The 22,013-nt window shown below is 42.6% G+C and overlaps 1 protein-coding gene across 5 annotated transcripts in view; it reads left to right on the plus strand.

Annotated features, from left to right (window-relative positions):
- SPECC1 (sperm antigen with calponin homology and coiled-coil domains 1) overlaps positions 1-22,013 on the plus strand; it is a 560,436-nt gene that overhangs the window by 312,652 nt on the left and 225,771 nt on the right. For all 5 annotated transcript variants that reach the window (XM_088453631.1, XM_088453630.1, XM_088453633.1 and 2 more), the window contains one exon: positions 4,643-6,213. In XM_088453631.1, the coding sequence (XP_088309757.1) occupies positions 4,643-6,213 (1,571 nt within the window). The remainder of the gene's footprint in view (positions 1-4,642; positions 6,214-22,013) is intronic.

The raw sequence follows: 22,013 nt of genomic DNA on the forward strand, positions 1-22,013 counted from the left end.
TGCACCAAATTCTGGCCACCTGAAGCTGATTAATAAAAAACTGTCAGTAGAATAAAATGTGTGTGGTCCTCAGGCAGGTACATTTGTTGGAACTCTCAATAGTTTTTCCAATATAGGTTTTATTTATTTATTTCTTTTTGCCTGCTGGAGTGAAACATATTTGTGTAGTTAAGTTAACCATTTATAGTAATTAGTGCACTCTATTTAGTATTTAGGTTTATGCTGCACGCCAGTGGTTCTAATTTTTTTATTTTTACCACTAATAATTATAACAAATTGACATTAATAGTTTCCATTTCATAAACTAAAGTGTTCTTGTCACCATGAATTAACTGTGTTAAAGTATAAAAAAAAAATATGCAAATGGGGCATATACTGTATGTTTGTAATATGGTTACACTCGAATGCTGTATGTTAGAGCAGCACATCTTAATGGCCCCAGAACGATGCATGGGTCTTACAGTGGTTTACTGTAAATAAAAGTGCTACATCTATTTGCATAGCATGCTTTCTGTCTGTTTCAGGAATTATATGTAATTATTTTTGTTACTAAATAACTAAATCTGCCTACCTTTATTTTGCCATTTTGTGCTTGAGGGCAGTGACTGCAATATGAGCATGAGTCAGATTAAGGCGCTTTGTGAACATGTAATGTTGGTTAATAGCCTAATATGCCCTCATATTGTTTATTTGGCCCCATATAAAGGCTGTTAAAATTAAATTACTCCTGGAACAAGCTCTAAGGCTCGTAATGAACAGAAATTTGGACAACAGGTACTTCAGGGCATGAGCTAGCCATATAGTGGAAAAAAATGTAGTTATAAATTTTGTTGCCAGGTGGCGCTGTTGCAATAAAAATAACTTGAATAGCATGACAGTTGTTTATGTGTCCTCCAATGTGGTAAACAACAGTTTCCATTTGAAGAGCAGCATTCTCTATAGCAGATTCAGGTGAAATAGCCAACACATGATGTCCAATGCTGTCTTTCAGATCTGACACCTGCATCTTCAATTTAAACACAAGCAAAAGTCGCATGGGGTGAATTTCAGGGATTGAGGTGGCTGGGGTTTCTGAAAGTAACATCTGATGACCCACTTTTAGACATCTTGGCCACCCCAATCACCGAGCCTCACCCTACGTGTCTTTTGCTTTTTTATTTGTTTTACATTTATTTGAAGAACCAGGTGTCATATCTGAAAGACAGTATTGGACCATGATGTACTAGCTAGTCTACTTGACACGTTACACATCTCCGGATGGCATTATGTATGCTTTGCACTGGAAATAATCATGGAAGAGACCATTCTCTTATTTCTTTCTCCCAGAATGCTTTGCACCGCCGATGCCTCGGCCACCCATTCTGCACGTGTGCTGGAAAGCACATGCGCACTTGGCACTAAAAATACATTGTCGTTTTTCACAAATGCACTTTTTCTCCATGCCGGTAATGACCTTTACCACAAGGTCTGTTCAGCACTATGGCGGTAATATGAAAGCGAAAAGCGGCTATTTTGTTTATTTTATGCTGCTTTTCATTTTAAATAGACCCCAAAGTCAACTCTTGCTTGGTTGGACCAGCTCATGTTTGAATGCTGCCTGCTTAGAACTAACAGTTGCAGGGAATGTATAATGTGTAAGCGTTTGGGCCAGAGATTCCTAATACAGCAATGTACAATGCAACCAAATGATACTGGATTACTACACATAAGACCAAGGAGTGCTGTACAAGTTTATTTATACCATGTTGTATTGTACATTTGGCTTTACAGATTTAATTGAAGGCACTTGTTTGAAAGGCAAACATATCCTTTAATCTCTGTTTACAACTCCCATCATCTGGGAATATTTTAACACACTTGTAGTACCATGTGGTGATGACCATTTTCATTTCCTTTGCTTGAAATTGATGTACATAGACATTAGAAAAGTACGGGGATCTCCATGTTTTCCTTCCCTATCCACATTAAAATGCACGCCATTGTTTTCTGAGGCTTCATATATAAAACATGCTCATTCCTATGTAAAACCTAATAATGGGCTGTAATGAACAACATTCTGCAATGGTCTTGTATGGGCTCCATCGTTGCCTTTATTAGTGGATGTGTGCAAAATCAGGAAACCCTGCTTGGAAACGGTCTTAAGAAAGCATGACGGAGAATAATAATGCCATCATTGTGGCAGACTACAGGAACATTTATCTCCTTAGTGACCCAATTTTCTGTGATTTAATAATTGCTTAATTGCTGGTGTGTTTTATTCTTTACTCTGCTTTTTAGCCCGGAATTCTCCAGCTGTGGACATCTAACTCTTTGACCTGCCTGAGTGGGCTGCCGGCTCTGTAGTCAGAATGTCCTTTGCCATCTTCCCTTTCTGTAAACACTACTTGCTTTGTTTTTTAGCCTACCGGGTTTTAACCCAAAACAGAGCTCTCACTGTGTACAGTTTTTGGATCAAAGTTTTCTTTCTAATACAGTGGGTTTTATTCAGCTTTTATCACTGTTCTTCTGTCACTTCTCTATGTTTTTCTAACTATGAATCTGAAGTTAAAACGGAATGTTTTTTTTTTTATGGCTCAGTAAAAAAAATTGTAATGTTTCTGTTAAAATTCTATATAATAAAAAAAATATTCAGCCCTAAAGATGATTTCTTTTAAATGGTTCTTAATGAAGAGGGTGATAGGTGTGATCATATTGCTGGCATTACACTTGAGTCCTGACTATTAAATAAACCATACTGTATTAATACTGTACAGATGTGACCTCATACATCTAGCTTCAATACGCCTTGTGGCACAAGACGCCTGGTGCTAGTGAGCAGCCAGGTCCTGTGCAACTTTTTTGCCTGAAAATGCATCTTAGTCGCAATGTAACAAAACAAAACTTAGTGTGAAATAATCCATGGCCGCATCATCATAGTATTTTGTATACAGATTCAGACTCACTCGCACACAAGTGTTGCATATAAAACTATTCAGCACACTCTCCTGGTGCCTCCTGGTCACATCACATTGTGACTTAAGCGGCCCATACACGGTGCGATTTTTATTTTTTGCACAATATGGCCGATTTAGATCAATCGTAACGACCATTCCTGTACATTGTGTGCGGTATTTGTACGATTACGATAATGATGTGCGTCCCGCCGTCCTAAATCTGCATCGTAGATCTTATGGAAAACTGGTAAGATTTCAACCTATCGTGTACAATGTGACACACATCATATACTGTTTTGCTTGATGAACGATCTGATGTACGAGGTCTTGCAAAATCCCTGGCCACCCCCGCCCCCTCCATTTTGTGGGAAACAACGCATCGGTATCGTATGTACAATCGTACACCATTTGACCAAATACTATAGAGGATCTCAAGGAAAATCGTACAACACATCTTAACGTTAGAAAATCGCACCGTGTATGGCTGGCTTAAAATACATTTTTGGCGAGAAAAAGACGTTTGGCACTAGTAGAGTTGCATGGGACCTGGCACGCCAAGAAGGGCTGTTTGGCGTGAATGAATCTGTATGTTTAGCAATTTTAGAGAGACTTTTTTTAATGCAGCATAGAAAGCTATTTTCCAAGTCCATTCTGAATACAGAAACAATCCAATCAGGAGTGTCCTTAATTATCAGGATAAGGTTAATCAGGTTAAGATATAACCACACTGAAATGGCAAGTGAGAAAATATAATAACCATATTGTCATGCCTACACCTAGTTACTGTAAGTGCATAATGATAACTTGATATGGCAATATTGGTTAACCTTTTTACAGACATAGCATTTTTTTTTTTTTTGGAAGTTGAGACTATGTTGTAGGGTCTTGACATACAGTAATGTCCAGTAAATAACATTTCATCCAATTGTTCTAGGGAACCAGATAGCTGATATTCTGTATAATACATTTTGTATGAAAGGCATGTTTGGATAAAGGGAATATGTTCTACTACTGTGCATTTTTGTTCTCCCCTCTTGTAAGCACACTTGTACCTGAAGCGTGGCAATTGAAGTGAGGGTACAATTTCTACTATTGGTGGCCAGATACTACAGTTGAGGCAAAATAGCAATTCTGTCAGGGCATGGAACCACACTTTTGCCCTCACTCGATGTCATATACGGGTCCTTTAGCTGTAGGGGAGCTAGGATAAACCAAGGAGGGATGGCTTAGTCTCAGAAGTTTTAAATTATTATTATTTTTTTTTAAAAAGCATGTGCGTTTTAATTTCAAGTATTTTTTTGGGGAAAAAGTGCAAATTATGAAACAAAAGTTAAAAAACCTAAAACCTTCAATGTGCACAGTGTTACAAGAGCCCTGCTGTTTAGTTGTGGTTTGGGATGTTTCTTTAATGTAACATTCTGAAAAATCCGTTTTCTTTCATTTATCAGGAATGTTGTCTTAATGAATTATGCAATATGTATTCCAATCTCCTATATTGCATTCAGTGAGTCACTGAATGCAATGTATGAGATTGTAATACATATTGCATAATTCACTAACACTGATTGACTTCTCTAATTAAGATGCTTACATCGTTTTGTCATATTTTGAAAAGTTCAAATGGGAAGATGGATCAAATGTTTTGCTTCTCTAGGTACTGCTTAAATGTATCTATTTGCTAAACACCAATGTTTCTGGTTTTGTTTCAGGAACCGCGTCAATAGCAAAACGGACTGGTATACCGGCTCCCCGAGATCTGCCCACTCAAATAGCAAGAGAGAGAATAGCTTTGCGTGGTCAGACCACTACAACTAAGAAACCTGTACTGAGCCCTTCATCGCCCAGCACTTCTACACCTTCTAGGAATATCCGGCCACCTTCAAAACCTAAGCAGGAAAATGACTCCAGCAACAAGTCTCTGTGGGAGTTGCAGGTTAAGGAGCTCATGGCTGAAGCAAAGACAAAAGATGATGAAATTAGAAAACTCCAGAGTGAACTCCAGAAATGCAAAGACAAGGAGTGTCCTAGTCTTGAGATCCTGAACTTACTAGACACATCTGTAGACATGCATCTTATACAGTCTAATGACCCAGAGGTATTATTAAAGGCTCTGCAGGACAAGAGCAAGGCTTTCCAACAGGAGCTATTTATGCTCCGGCAAGAAAATAAAGTCCTAAAGGAGAAACTGCATTGCCTAGAGCAGTCATCACTCTCCGATACTATAACCAGCAATGGTACAGATAGCAGCCTTGTATCTCCATCCACCCAAGGAACAAATACTGGGAGTAAGTTGAAGAGTCCATTGGTTGGTGTATCTGATAATTGCCGCTTCCCAGGAGGTGAAAGTGGTTTGCACATATCCGGTTCTTCAAGCAGTGATGTCACAAAAGCCTCATTTTCCCCGGATTCAGATTTTGAGCATATAGCTGATGTCCCTTCTAGAGCAGAATCATCTGGAAGCATCCCATGCCAAGGCTCAAAATGTTCAACTAGTGGTAGTTCTCCTAATAACATAAGTGACCTTTCCGTAGCCTCATTGACTGATAGGATACATAAGATGGAAGAAAACCAGCATAGTACTGCAGAAGAACTTCAGGCGACGCTACAAGAGCTCTCTGATCAGAACCTCATGGTGCAGGAGCTGACATTTGAAAGTGAGAAACTTGTGGAAGAGAAAGCTTTTCTGGAAAGCTCCTTACAGCAGCAAAGACAGAGGGCCGAGCAGCTCAGTCAAGAAAATGAGAAACTGATGGGCCTTTTGCAAGAAAAGGCAAAGGCGGCGGAAACTCATCTTCACAGCAAGCTAGCGGAGGTTGAGAAAAAATATGCGGAACTTGTTGAAAAGTCTCAGTTTGAAAGGGAAAAGCTGCTCAATATCCAGCAACAGTTAACAAGCAGCCTAAGAAGCCTTGAGAAAGAACACCAGGAGGTGCAAATGTTGACCAGAAGACAAAAAGAGGAAATTGGCAAACTACAAAGTCTCCTAGAAGCTGAGAGAAAAGGGAAGATACTCATAGCAAAGACCGTGGAGGACCAAAAAGTCACAATTGAAGGTCTGAAAATTGAAAGTAACTGTGTGAAAGCTCAACTGGATGGTGAGAGGCAGAAAGTAGCTGAAATTACAGCGGTGGGAATCAGCCCCGAGAACTGTGAGGTTCAAGAGATGCTGAAATCTACTCACATGGAGAAAGAAAACCTAGAGCTGACGTGTTCAGAGCTCCGACAAGAGCTCTTGAGGGCCAACAGTGAAGTAAAACAACTACAGTGTCTGCTGGCTAAGGTTAGATGATGTTATATAAACTTTATCTACTGATTTATCACATGCACTAATTGGTAAAAATACATACTGAGGTGTCCATTTAGAACTTACTTGTCACAACATATAAAGTGTTTTTATTCATTCTTACATAAAAACAGCTCCTCTTACGACTTTAATCTATTTTGTAAGTACTGTATATGTGTTTTTTTTTAATTTGTTTACCAACAAAGCAATGGGAAAGGCAAGTTAGATGCTAGTTTGCAAAGGGAGAAAATTTTGGAGCAGAAAGCGAGATAGTGATGGCACTATACTGGAATTTACTGAAATACTTTGTTCAGTTCTGGAGGCCATATTACATGAGAAACATAAATTAGACTGTGCATGAAAGGGAACATAAAATGATGCATGGTCTAAAATTCTAAACTTTTTCAGAAAGAGTAAAGAATTGAAATATGTATAGTTTGTAAGCAGCAAAAAAGAAGAGGGCAGTGGATATCATAGAAGTTTTCAAATATATGAAGAGTCAGGTTCAGAATGAAAGCATACTATAGAGGATAGATTGACATCACAAAGGGTAGACTATAGATGAAATAGCCTCTAAACAGAATTTGTAGAGGCTAATTCAGCAGGAGATTTTACATGTGTGGGATAGACATAAGGCTTTCCAAAGGCTAAATAAAGGTGCGTCTAAGGGATTCAATTAAGGCGAAAAGTGCCGGATTCGGACTTTCCGCCTGTTTTCAAAGTATCTCCATATTCAATTCCAGGATGATTTCGCCTAAGCGGAAAGTCAATGCATTGTAATAGGTGGAAAAGTATCTCCTATGAATAGCAGATGAAAAAAAGTGCAAAATCATCATTTTGGAGTACAAACGTGGGGAAACGACTCAGAACCCTTGGGACAGCCCCCAAAGGACAAATAAATAAAAAAAAAATTACCTCAGAGCACCCCAAAAAAGTACTTTGGTTTTGGGGGCGAAATAGTAAAAAGTGGGGGGACAAGCATAAAAACTAGCAAAATAGACTTCTTGGGGGTCTGCAAGGATGGGTCAGATGTTTTTTGGGATTGCAGGTGCATGCAGCAGGTGCGTTTTTAAAAGTTCATTTTACAAACATTAAAATATGCTAGCACCCATTTTCAAGTACCCAAAATTTGACTGGACTACATATTTTCACCAAAAAATACTGCTTTATGCCATTCTTCACCACTTTTGCAAAGATGCTAATAAACAGCAATTTAAACTACTTAAGTACCCCAAACACTCTTATTAGGGCTATTAGTACACATCTACATTGATTCCCTATGTTAGTGCATCTTTTTTTGGGGGGTACATACTGATTTCCCCAATTCTGACAGTACTTTCCGCCTGTTCCGCATTCGCCATTTTCCGTTTTCGCCTGTTTAGGAATCGAATAGGGAGAAAAGCGGGGTCGCGCGAGTAAAGTTTCCGCCTCTGAAACAGGCAGAAAGTCGAACAGGCAAAACTTTTCCGACTTTTAGTCTCTAATTGAATATGGGCCTAAGTCTCAAAGCAACTAAGATGCACCAGGAGATTGCACTGATTAATTTGATATGCATCATTTGTATATCTGTGTGCAGCTGAGTCTGTAAATGGAGCAAAACAGACTTGACGTGGAAAAAAGTTGCAGCTGCAGCATTGTAGCACTTCGTATACAGATTCAGGGGTCAATCCAGTTAGGTGTGAAATGCGAGTAGTAAGTTTGTTTCTTGAAACTCGCAGACGTTTCACGAATGCGCGCTCCTGAGAATTCTCCAATCCAATTAAAAATTCCCGTTACTCGCAGCGGAGGTTTGCGAATTGACTGCCAAATGAGATGAGGGAAGTGCATGAAAAAGTGGTGAGACCATCCTAGACCACCCAAAATGGATAATTTCCTTAGTTGGACTATATAGAAGGCTGTTTGTGGGCATAAGGAAGGTACTGTAGGTTATTAAATGGTGTCAAATGGCTGATTTGTGCTTTTTTTTTAAATAAAATTGCAAAAAAATGATAAAAAAGCAAACTTTATTTGTTTAATCTCAAACTAATTAAATGAAAAATGTAAAAAAAAAAAAAAAAGTATAAAAAAAAGTAATTTTGGAGCACTTTGAGGGCACTTTGAAAAATTGTTAAAATCCCAATTATTTTTAAATTTTAAAAATATGGCGATTAAATTTGGGGTGCTTAAATTAACGAAAAAGTTTTGTGGTAATTTGAGGACAATTTTTTTTACCCCCCCCCCCCTCAAAAAATTACATGTAATTATTGGACTAGTTAAGCTAATTGGAAACTTCCAATTGCCTAATTAGCCATTAGGGAAGGGGGGGTATCCAAGGGGTTCAGCACAGTGTCCTGACATTTTAACCTTAAAATACATTATTCTTTCCATCTCTCACCATCGGAGTTGAGAACGGAAAAATGCAAATTCTGTCTGACTGGTTCAGTGCGAGTTGCTAATTGGATTGCAAAATGAATTCGCTATGCGAATTCAAAGAGAAAATAGCAACTCGCACCTAATTGGATTGACCACTCTGACTCAGTCACACACAAATATCAAATTAATCCGTGCAATCTCTGGTATGACTAAGATGCATTTTCAGTTAAAAAAAAGACTCTGGGTGAGATGTAATAGGGTCCGAGTTTTTTGTGTGATACAAACTTTGACCTTCTCGCACATTTAAAGGTCCGAGTTTGTCTCACAACTTGCCACATGTAATAGCCTGCAAACTTGTCAGTTTGAGGCTATTACATTATGCGAATCCTGGTGAGTTTTCTCCTATGAAAACTGACCTTTTTATTGCGACTAGGTCAGAGTTATACAGAAGCCTTCACAGATCAGTGAGATCCGTGATGGCTTAAGTGTTTTAAAACAAACCGTAAACAAAAAAACAAATCATGTGCCCCTCCCACAAGCATAACCAGCCCCGGGCTCTGTAGAACCTGTCCTGGTTCTTAAAATACAGGGGGAAAAATGTGTATGGTTCCCATGTACTCTATGAACCAGCACAAGGCTCTGCTGAGCCAGTCCTAGTTGTGGAAATACAGGCGACAAAATGAGTAGGAGTCTCCTGTATTTTCCATAACTAACACCGGACTCTTTCTAGCAGGGGTGTAATGACAGTCGGGGAACCCTTTCACCGGGTCCTCTGGTCAAAGCATTATACTTGACCGCTAGTCAGCCTAGGCCAGGGATCCCTTGGGAGGTGGGGACCCCCCAAATAAAGGGGTACCGCTCCACAGGACACTCCAGGCATGGGCTGATAGCCTGGGGCTATCCCCGGAACACCTGGCCCGGTAGGTGCCGGGTTGATTGTGTAAAAAAGTGAGGTGCAGAATATAGATTTCATAATATTGTCTTTTGCTGGCGAACTACAGGTCCCAGCAAGCCTCCCCGCATGCTGGTACTTGGAGAACTACAAGTACCAGCATGCGTGGCATTAAGGGCTCGCTGGTACCTGTAGTTCACCTGCAAAAGAAATATTAAAATAACCACAAGATTTATTAAAGCATACATGCACACTCACATTCATAATCCTTGCAGCCATTCACGTCCCATTGTCCAGTAGAATCCACGGCACCTTTAAAAAAAAATAAAAAAAAAATCCATACCCCCCTATTCCTAGCGTAGATCACATCATCTTCGTTCCATGCAGGCATCCACAGGGTTAAAAAAAAAAGGAAACGGCACCCAATACCAGGACGTACAGGAGAAAGGGTATGTGTTTACATATACCTTTCCTCCGCACGAATGACCAGGACCCACGTGAGTCCTGTCATTGCAGGAGCCACCAACCAATCAGCGGGCGCCTTCCTAGTTAGTTATGCTTTATTTTTACTCATTCCTCTTTCGCATGGATCTGTGCATGTTTCTGTGTAACTCGGACCTGCTCAGGCTAGACTCGCTTTCCTGAAGCAGGTCTGTTTTTTTTACGAGTAACAGACAGTAATAGTGTGCAAGTGAAACACTCGCACTCTTATTACATTGCCCAAGTCCTATGCTCACAATGGCAAAACATCTGGATGCGTGTTTTGGCATTGTGAGGTGCGGGGGTGTGAGAAACATGCGAGTTTGCATGTTCTCACACCCTATGACGGGAAGCCGATGGACGGAATCCCGACCGCCGGCTTCCTGACTGTATAATCCCGGCAAGGGTTAAATGACAGGCGTCAAAATCCCGACGCCTGTCATTTTCCCTAAGCCGGGAGCCCGACACCTGGCTAACCAATCGAAGGTAAGCCAGACGACGGGTGCGGACAGCCGCTGGAGGGTGAGGTTTAGGTTTAGGGTTCCCGGGGGGGATTTACTGTTAGGCACCCCCCTGGGAGGTTAGGTTTAGGCGGCAGGGAAGGGAGGGTTAGGTTTAGGCACTTAGAGGGGGGATTAGGGTTAGTCACTTGGGGGGAGGTTAGGCACCCCTAAGGGAGGGTTAGGGGGTAGAATAGGTTAGTGAGTACTTACCTTTCGACGATCGGGATTTTCACTGCTGCCGGGATGCCGCTGTCGGGATTGGCTGGCGGTAAATCATACTGAATCCCCCTATGACATAGGGTGAGTTCTAAAAATGTGCTGGTATAGCTCTATACTTGCTCATTTTCAAAACTCACACCCTATAACATTTTGCCCAGTCAGTGCAAGCAGAGTTGTACAGGACCTGAAGCATCGAGAGTGGCTTTGGTATGACTGCAGTAACAGTATATGAGGATGTGTCTGTAGGGTGGGAGGGTATCAGAGGAGCAAATGGACAACTTAAAAAGATCAGATTTTTATCTGCAGTCAAATTCTAGAGTTCTTTGGGGGTTTCCTCTCTGATTTTCTCTACCAGCTACCATTTCCTAAAGCCAGTGACATTCTCTGCAGGACCTTCAGTCATATTGATACTGTTCTAAACACATTTCTTTTATAATTTATTTGAAATGCCAGCATTCTGAAAGTCCACTTGTTATTTGCACAGTGTGGAGGCAGCCATTGTGTGGGCTGGGCCAATATTCAGCCTAATAATGTATTCAAAATAAGCATAGACATTCATCCAGTAGAGAAGTTCTTGATGCATCATGGGAATTTTTAGTTCTTAACAATCAGGGGCGCTAAGGGTAGAGGGAGTAGATACTAATTACCTGGGCTCAGGTGTGATGGATGGGCTTGGCTGGGGCCCGAGGAATATACAAATATAAATTTACAAAATGCAAATGTGACAGTAAGCTCCTTGATAGATATCCACCTGGTGGGGGAATGACAATCGCTGCACAATTTATCTCTAAAACTCAGGGGATTGAACAGCCGGGTCCCCATGTGCATGGTGAAAAGCACTCAGGACATTGGACAGTCAAGTTCTCATGTGTTTGATGGAAAGCACTTAAAAGATAGTACAGTCAGGTCCCCATGTGCATGGTGGAAGCCGTCAGGAGATAAGACAGCCAGGACCCCATATACATGGTGAAAAACATGTACTAAGCTCTGGAAAGTGATAAATTGGTGAGTGATAAACTACCAACCAATCAGCTCCTAACTCCTTTTTCAAACACAGCCTATAACACTTAGGAGCTGATTGGTTGGTAGTTTATCACTCTCCATTTTATCACTTTTCAGAGCTTAGTACTTCTCCCCCATTACCATATAGAGTTGGACACAAACTAAACTTTGTCCATAAAAAATATGCAATTTACTTATTATGAGTTTGTATTTTAAGCTGCCTGCATATTACATAAAATATGTATTTTTTCGCAATTTGCACTAATACTGTAAGATACGCTTGAGGCAAATTCAATTAATTTAAATGGCTCCTGACAGCTTCCCTGTCATGGAAGACGGATTCTGGAGGTGTAATTGATCTGGACTTAATAGCGGCATACTATATAATTTCAGTTTATTACAGTGGTCTGACCACCGCAGGTTGTGGGAAAACTCCACCGTAGAAACAGAAGTGTGAATCTGCTATTTTCTCATTTGCGCCAGGACTCCGTAGGGAACAACTCATTGGTCAATGAGGGTCAGCGTCTGATTTACCATTAGGCTGCATACTATGGCACAAGGACTTGGGAGAGACTCCACTGAGGTGGCAGCTGGGGAATAAAATGGAGACCTATACAGTGAGAACTGCAGGTATTTCTCCTCAACAAAGTGTCTGCTAGATGACTGTGCTGATGCAGTGGCAGATCCAGGGGGGCCGATTGGAGCAATCGCCCCCCGTAGCACAGTCCGTCCTTTTTTACCTCTCTCCTCATGCACTGAGCAGCAGGCTGTGAGTCCTCTCCCTCCCCTTATTCTCATTCAACCATCTTTTTACTGATCGGAGCTGTGTAAGCGCGTCCCTGAGGGGGTGTCATGACAGGCTGTCACCGGGGAGGCGAGGAAGGAAAGATCACAGCCGCCTCCCCGCTGCTGCTGCTGCAGGACTCTGACTGACTGAAGACTGTCATCGATGTAAGTAGCTCTAACGTTGTGCAGGGAGACGTTGCACCCAACGTCCTAACCCGCTGCTTCTGCCCCTGCCATATTCAATTCCAAAGGATGCAAAAATGTGTCCCGGCGAAACTCAAACATGCGAAAAAGTGCTGTCAGTTTTGGGGAAATCAGCCTGACACCCCCCAACAGATGCACTAACATTGGGGATCACTATAGATGTCCCCGATTAGCCCCCCTGGAGCTATTTAGGGTACTTCAGTGCTTTCAATTGCCTCTATATAGCGTCTTTGCACAAGTGGTGAAGAATAGCATTTAGGAGGTTTTTTTGAGAAAATAACTAGTCCCAAATATAGGGTACATGGAAATGGGTGCAAGCATGGTTAAAAATTGCAAAAGTTTTAAAAAACGCACTTTCAGCAAGCACCTGCAATCAAAAAAACACCTTCCCCATACTTGCAGACCCCCCAAAAGCTTATTTTGCTAGTTTTTAAGTTTATACCCCTACTTTGAACTTTTTTGCCCCCTTTTTCAAAGTCATTTTTGGGCTGTTCTTCATTTTTTTTTTTTAAGGTTTTTTTTTTAATGCAGTTAACCTTTGGGGGGCTGTCCCAAGGGTGCAGGGTGGTTTGCCGACCTTTGCACCCCAAAACCGCAATTCTGCACTTTTTTTCGACACCTATTCATAGGCGAATCTATTTTGCCTATTACTGTACATTGCATTTTCGCGCCGGCGAAAACTCTTTGGAATTGAATATGGAGGAAACTCTCACACTGGCGAAAAGTCGCAATCAGTAATACTTTTCCGCGGATTCAGACTTATCGCGGCTAATTGAATACGGCCCTATGTGAATACATAAACATATATAATTATAATAATGAATGTAGCCTCAAAAAAAAAACCTGTGAAGGGGAGGAGTTGGGACCAGAAAGGGGGGAGGTACCAGTACATGAAAGGAGTCAGAATAAATTATCAAATCCCCCCCCTTAAAAAAACCAAAACGAGCTAGATCCGCCCCCGTGCTGATGTGACCATGTACTTTACTGCCAAAGACTTTACCTTATGTACATTTTGCTACTGCGCTGTCTGGGTCAGATAGAGTGCTGCTTGCAATAAGAGTCTTCAGAAGCCCAAATCTGCTTTACACTCCACATACATGAATAGATGCACTATGGTCCTGATTCACAGATGGAAGTTTTTGCACAGCAGCGCTGCTGTGCAAAAATATGCTAATGTCTGCAGGAGGCGTTTGAAGTAAAAAGACGCCACCTGCCGGTATCTCAGATCCGATGCGGACGCAGAATCGGATGAACTTTGCGATCAACATTACTCAGAATGGCCACCCCCTGCCTGCTTGCAAGGCCAGTAAATCTGTGTCGGAAAACAGACACTGGCCTCTGCGCTCCCAGAAAATGGGGCTGACACGCCCTCGATTTCTGAGGAGCAGGCAGCGCTGCCCCCTCCCCAAACGACTGCAACCTGTCAATCAGGCAGGGACATAGGGGGCACCGTGTGCGACAACACAGGAACCATTCTGCAAATGTGCAGAGCTGATCCTGTGCATGCACAGTAACCCCGCCATCGGAGATGTACACATACCATCGGGTTTGCGTACATCTTTGGATCAGACATCATGTGTGTGTTGACAGTGTCTTTATCATGGTTCAAATAGTGTGAGTCCACCTCAGTGGCATAATACCTCTGATAAAACAAGCAAAAGTATTTATTCAAATATTGATTGCAGTCATCATTGCTAATGGAGTATAATTGACATAAGTTGAAATTCTTATTTCTTCTTCAGGGTCCATAGGTAGGGCTCCACAGTCGGACAATGGGGTGTAGGTGGGACCTTTAGGACCGGACACCAAAAGCAAAGCTTTTCAATCTCTGGATGGTCCAGTCCTTCCCCCTATACCCCGCCCAAAGCCTGAGGGCACTTCAGTTTCGTTGGTGTCTGGCAGGAGCTGGACCACCATTATAACGGGGCTGCATTAAGCAGCCGAAGCTTTTATTTTATGATTTTATTTATTTCTATTTTTTTACTATAACTGGCGAGCAGCACCAGACTGTCCTCCGGACGTCTGTGCTGCCGCCCATCACTTCTCCGAGGTCGCCGTGACTCCAAGCCTGTTCTAGGTACTCCTGGCGGGGCTCCGAGGGGGACTAGCTAGCAGGCTCCTCGGAACCCAGATTGCAGCCCGGAATTCATGGGACAGGTAAGGCGGAAACCCCATTCGTGGGGACCCGCATTGTTGCGCAGTCTTGCCTCCGGTCTCAGGAGACAGACAGGAGGCGCTGAAGTGGACACTGGTGCGCCCACAATGAAGGAGGCCAGGGGACCCGGCGATTAATGTCAACAAGGGGAGAAGGAGCTCTCCCTGCAGCCCTTCCCCCAGTACAGGGCGCCATTCCACTGCAGTCTTGGTGTTCCCTGGGCTACTTTTCCCTCACCCTCCGCCCCCCCAGAGACGTGGGGCAGCCATTTTCTGCAAGCAAGTCTCTGGGAACGCTGGGTCCAGTCTCCCGGTATACCTCTCCCACGGGTCAGGTCATACAGCGCTATATCCTACCAGCCACTGTGGTCTGTGTAGTTGATATTAGTACCCATTGTAAACATGTAATGTTTTTCTGCGTTTGTATTTGACTTCTCCCATACTTGGACGATCTCTTGCTGTTGGCAAGGTCCCCAGAAACTCTTCACTGCCATCTACAGGTAACCATTGCCTTTCTTCAAATGCATGGTTGGCTGATCAACTGGAAAAAAAATCTTCCCTAACACTCTCTCAATTGATGGTACATTTGGGAGCCCTTCTAGACTCTCGAGTTCAGAGAATCTTCCTAACAGCGGACAAGATTTCAGCAATCCAGCACAGACTACGCAGAGTGTCAATTCACTATGCAATGCAGGCCTTGGGATCAATGGTGTCCACCTTCGACATCGTGAAGTTCGCCCAGTTTCACTCCAGGCCCCTACAACACCTGATCCTCTCCAGGTGGAGCGGGCTACCCCATCTGCTCAAATCTCAGACGATGAGCCTCCCCCCACCCAGAGATCCGCCTGTTCCCTAGCCTGGTGGCTACAGACTCCCGATTTTAAACAAGGGTCGTCCCTTTTGGAACAGTCATTATTTCCAGATAGCCTGTGAGAGGCTAACAAAGGGTGTGCCAGTCTCTGTAGTAAGCCTCTCGCTGTCTGGGGAACAGATCAGAGGCCTGTTGAGACACACTGATTGCTGAATGTAAGTGCTGTGCTGAAGACTTCTGTTTTGCGAAAGGAACATTCTCTACCTCAATCTTGACTGTCAAGTCTCATACAGTGATGAGGAGGCAGCCTCTGTTTCACGTATGTCAAATCATGTGGCATGACATCACATGGTGAGGAGGAGTTGCTACGGCACTTTATACGCTTGGGAGCAGACTAAGGGCTCGGAAGACAGAGAAGTGGGCAATGAGATGTGTAGTTTGAATCGGCAGGGCCTCAGACAGATGCTGGTAGTCACCGGAAAGAAAACCTTTGCAGTCAACCAGCGGATGTTAGTGGTGTGGGCCTATTTTCATGGGGGCCTGGAACTGCAGCTTCACCTGCCCCATTGTTAATCCAGCCCTGGCTCAGACTTCTCAACATGCCCCTCATCTTCTCACCACATGCTCCTCAAGCCTATGGACTTTAAATATGCATGCCCATCAGACTTCCTCAGATGCCTGTCCGATCCACCCCACATGCCCATCATACTTTCCCTCATGCCTCTAACATTCTCCTCTCTCACTGAAATACTTTTACCTGATTGCCTCTTATTCCATTCCCGCTGTTCTCATCTACATATCTTGTTATCTTCAATGCTTATGACACCTTTTTTTTTTGCTTTGATCTCTTCCCCCTTATTATGCTTTCCATTAATTCCCACTACTCCATTAATTCTCTTTCTACTATATACTCGGCTCTTCCACACTCATTTACTGACTTTGATACAGTAAATCTCTTGATTGGGGGCTCATGACACAGAGCCCACAGAGGAAGGAGGGAGAGTACACTACACTCCTCCTACTGGTATTATGCCTTACCTTCCTTGCAATACTTCCTATCATACAATGACAAAATGTAATGGTAATTCTATAGACTGACTAATGCCTGGTACACATCTTTTAAAAACAATTTGCCAATCTGTAATTCGCTCTTGTGTTTCCTACTTTTTTGGAAATTAGCTGTTGGCAGGGACTGTCTTGTATTATGTAACATATGGTTATCACCAGAGCCATTGCTGTAATAAATGATCTGAACACACTCATTTTAATGATGTCACCGAAAATTCTTAGGAACATCGAAAGCTTTCTCTTTACAGTACAGTAGATGTTCACACTCTCTTTGTGTATATATGCATCAAAAAATGGCGAGAGCAATGCAGTGACAAGCAGCGGAAATCAGAGATTACAACGGTTTGTTAAATATTTAAAGGATGACATAACCCCTGTAGCGAGTGCTAAAGGGATTATGTACCGTTGTTTAATGGGGCTCTCCATTTAATATTTTTTATTATAATGAAGTCACACTAAACAGAGTGATTATGGAGCCAGTGTTTATTTAAATCATTTACTTGTTCACAGTAACCATGGAAAACCATGCCCATATTTCAAATAATATCCCCGTATGCTTTGTCCATCCAACTAGCCCCCTGATCCTCTGTCGGGGCTTCCCCTTTCCGCAAAAGAAAGCAGGCCCTGTGTCGGGCTTCCTGATGAAGTCGTGATCTGCCAGCTGGTAACTATCTGGTACTCTGTGAATCATTTTTCAGTGATCAGCAGTTCCTGATGTATTGGTTAGCTGTATATTGGCTCAGCCTCTACTATGGAACACTTTATGTAAGCTAAGATAGCTTATTTTCCCTTCTGGTGTGGTGTTGCTATTCACTGCAGCGGTAAATGCAGCCATATGTGCAAATTTCTCAAGACATGCCCTACCCTTCATTTATATAACATGTAGTATAACATTTAGGAAGGTCATAAAATGTATCATAGGGAATAAAACCACAGTACTGCTGAATGTGAGAGTTTGGTTTTGCATTATTTGATTTTGTAGTCCAGGTGTTCAAGCTGAGGTTGTTCTGCTGGCTCCTAACAAGAAATCAATGTGTGAGGCACAGATGTGATTTGTGCTTTAATCAGTGTCCCAGTGCTCAGGTCACTTTGTGCTGCGGATGAGAATGGGGGAAGGATGAAGGAAGTGGTAGGCAGCTGGCTTTGGTTGACTTGGAACATCAATGCCAAACAGCACCCCCTGATGTTATAGGGTCAGGGAACTCCAGATGTGTCTTGAAGTTTATGAGGTGAGTGGAATACAGTAGAGTCGTTTGCCTCATGTAGTGGAGTCCCGTGGGAAATGTTAGAATTATTCAATATTGAGAAATAATGGGAACCTGCTGTATGGTTTGAAATAAACTTTTTTTTTTTTCTTCTTTTTAATTCATGATTGAAGTCCAAGTCCTTCCCTGCTGAAATCTTCAGTCAGATCTGGAATTGGAACATCTGCCTAGGCAATATTTTACAATCTGCAAACAGTCTATGACATAATATTATAGCATTAAGTAGGGGACAGCTGGGGAGGAGTCGTCTCTGTTAACAAGATCCTACTCCATAAAAAACATACAGTATCAAACTGTAGCTATATGGTTATATGATGAGTGACTGGTTTATTATGTATTTTATACTGATTTATTTATGCTTGCTCTGCTGCATGTGTGTACTGTGGTCACTGTGCGGAAAGAGCACAATCCAAGCAAAGTTGTATATTGTCACATGAGCAGGGCTGGCCCAAGCCTGAAATTTTTGGTAAGCAAATGTAGATTTTGGCGCCCCTTGGTGAAATAAACCCTCATATATCAGTGCGGGGTCGCAATGATGTGATCGCGAGGTTACGCCCCCGGCCCACCCTCAAAACTGACATGCCCTCCAGCTGTGCCAGACAGTCGGCAAGCCTGGTGTAACAGAGTGCAGTAACTCATGTTGTCACCCCACATGGACTTTTTCCTGCATCAGACCATACAGAATCCTTGGTAATAATAACAATGGCCCCAAAAGGGGAAAAAAGAGACACTGCGGGGGACCCCACGTGATAAAACTCTCTCTGTCTCTCTCTGTCTTTTTTAAACACCGGCAGTTTGGTGGTGGTTTTGCTATCCACAGATTTACTAAGGGCAAAACCGTCGTCAAAACAAATTTCAGAATAGAACAGGGCTGTCCTTTAGAACGCGCCATCAAACCGCCGGAGTTTAGAACCCGATGTTTAGTACATTTTTCCCATAGCCACTGCATGAAAAAAATAAAAAGCACTAGCCTCCATGTGAATATAAAACACATAGATCTTTGCAGAAAAAAGAAAACACACATAGGCCCCCACATGAAAAATAATAATACACACACATAGGCCCCCACCAGTGAAAATGTAAGAAGTGTTATAGGGACATTGGGACCACCCTAGGTGCTATACCCAAAGATCCATACTCAGAGAGAGGGTGACAGCACTGAGTGACAGGGAGAGGGTGACGGAGAGATGGGTGACAGCACTGGGTGACAGGGAGAAGGTTACGACAGGAAGAGGATGACAGCAGTGGGTGACAGAGAGGGTGACGATAGGAAGAGGGTGACAGCAGTGGGTGACTGAGAGATGGGTGATAGGGAGAGGGTGATAACTGGGTGACAGGGAGAGGGTGATGACAGGAAGAGGGTGACAACAGTGGGTGACAGAGAGAAGGTGACAGCCAGTGGATGACTATTATACAGTATTTCAATTATCTTACCTGTGCCCAACTGCAGTGCAGCACGTGGATGGCAGCCTCCTTAGCAGCATCTAGATGCCCCTTCAGGTTGTTGCTAGATCCAAGCGGATCCTGACGACATCAGTTACGTGGCTCCTTGTTGGATGTAACGCCGGGGACGGTCACAAGATCGTGACATCAGATCCCCGGCGCCCGAGCACAACCATCAGAAAGGGGAGGAAGCAGGGGAACATAACGTGGAAAGGGGAGGAGCTGAAGCACACAGCCCCTCCTCCCCCTCCCGGCAGGCACGGACTCCAGTAAGATGACTAATGTCACTCTAGTGTAAAAGAGCTGATGAGAGGGGAGGAGCACAGAGGGCAGTCCCTCCTCCCTCTCCATCCGTGCCTGTACTGTGTGTTCATGCTGCGGCTGCAGCACTGTCGGCGGGCAGCGCAGCGGCATCCAGAATAATAAGTCATTGTGACTTATTGTAATGCCGGCTCCTGTGGGGGACAGCGGCAGGAGATGGCGCCCTTACAGCTAAGCACCGTACGCGGCTGCGTACTTGGCGTAATGGGCCGGCTGGCCCTGCACATGAGTGTACTCTGATCCCACTGTGCTTTACCTGCATATAACCCGTGATGCAATAATGCATATGTGTAATAAGAACATGATCTGTTACACTCTAATGCCCTAATTTAATGTTGAGTAGAGCGGTTCGGTTCTACTCTGTTCTTTTTGCCAAGTTTGGATTTATCTTATTGGTTATCCAAAACACGTGAGAGCTGGATAGCCAATTAAGATGCTGCTTTTCAGATCTGAATGTAACCGAGTAGAACCGACTTTATTTAGTGTATATAGAAATTACTGCTAGAGGTAACAGAATGCTATTGTCAATCCAGACAAAGTTGCTTTGCTGTGTATTTATGTAAAGTAACTATTTGCATTTAATATATTTTTTCCCCTGTTTAAAGCTGAAATCTTGTTTAATGGTAATTACCTGTATAAAATGAAATTCATGCTATATTACATGATCACATGGCAGTTACTGTTCACTAATAGTAGCTGATGTCTGACCCTATCACAGTTGCCACATCTTTTCATGCTATCACTGGACCTTAGGGACGATCAGGATTTTCACCCATGTCGGGCAGCCGCTGTCGGGATTCCAACCGCCGGACTTGCGTAAATCATACTGATTCCATTACTGGAACTTCCAGTGACACTGTGGAAGGGGCTGAACTTGAACTACAAGGACTGTAGTCTAAAGTACTAAAGGGGAACTTATATAAATAAGCACTTAGCAGGCTCTATAGGTTTTAATTTCTACTCATATACAGTTTGTGTTTGTGGACTGATGCTCTGTTAATTTTATGGCTCCCACAAAAATCTGTGATGGGATTACTAATTCGCACACAGATGTACAAATGCCGCACACCAAATTGATCAGTGTAAACTAGGTATGTCGTTTTGTCGCTCCCAGTTGTTTTATTTATGCGAATAATAAGATGTATTTTGAGCGTAAAAGACACTCAGCGCGGCCAATTCACTTTGGACCTGATGGGTCTGAAGCCACAGCGTAAGGAGACACATCTGTAGAAAACCATTAGGGAAATCCTGCATTGCACTGTGTTGGACACCTGTTGTTGTAAATTGTATAAGAGTTAATAAATTACAGCATTAATTGGGATGAGTTGAGGATAGAAAGTTAAATGTTTCCTTTATGTGACAATGCTATTTGATGCTGGCACTTGTTATTTGATGGTGATCATGCTCTGATGAATATTCAATTGTGAGTGATGTAATGCACTTACCCCTGGGCTCTAAATATTTGAGTTTGTTCCACATATGCTCATGGACACACCTTTGTTGATGTGGTAAATCTCTGAACCCTGAGGTATTGTTAATCATCACATACAATGAGTGTTCATCCTGTTCTGCACTCACACAACCTTTGCGGCCTGTGAGTTTGGGAGTGATGCATTAGTCAGCCAGGCCAGGACTGCATTGTTTTCCATAAAAATGGACCGGCGTTTGCTAATGGATTGGAACCAGAATTAATCTATGGGAAACACATACAGGGAGGATTCTGAAGTCGTTGCTTGTGAAGGCTGTAATTTGGTTCTCTCATTATAAGTGACCAGCATTCAGAGTTGGGCTATTTTATGACATTATGATGTTACAATTGGTTCATACTTGATCTTTTTTTTGTCATAATACCACATCAATGTTTTTAAAAATATAAAATAAGCATTTGTTTTACTCATACTGTATGTAGTGATTTGTTGGCATCCTTCGAAATGTCTTTTCTCTTTCTTTTGTTGCCGTTCCTGAAGTTTATAGGAGAAGGGACAGGGGGCCATGTGCAATAAGCCTGCACGTTGTGGAAAGTGTTATTTTTCTGTGATTTAGCCACAAGGCTTAAAGCGGCATGTGATTGATGGGACATCAAGGAGTAGTAAGGAGTTTAACGATTATCGTTCAAAAAATCTTGTGTGTATGCAGCTTAATGAATAAGAGTAGCAGCCACAATGGCATAGGCTTAGGACTTTTTTTTTTATCCTCACAGACAAGCTAAGTCTATAAATGAGCCGTATTAATCTTATTGGTGGAAATCTGAAACATACTCTATTTACCCTATTTAATATTTATTGGTGTGTCACCCC

This window comes from Taudactylus pleione, unplaced genomic scaffold, assembly GCF_031769625.1.
Source record: "Taudactylus pleione unplaced genomic scaffold, aTauple2 ptg000585l, whole genome shotgun sequence".
Lineage (NCBI taxonomy): Eukaryota > Metazoa > Chordata > Amphibia > Anura > Myobatrachidae > Taudactylus > Taudactylus pleione.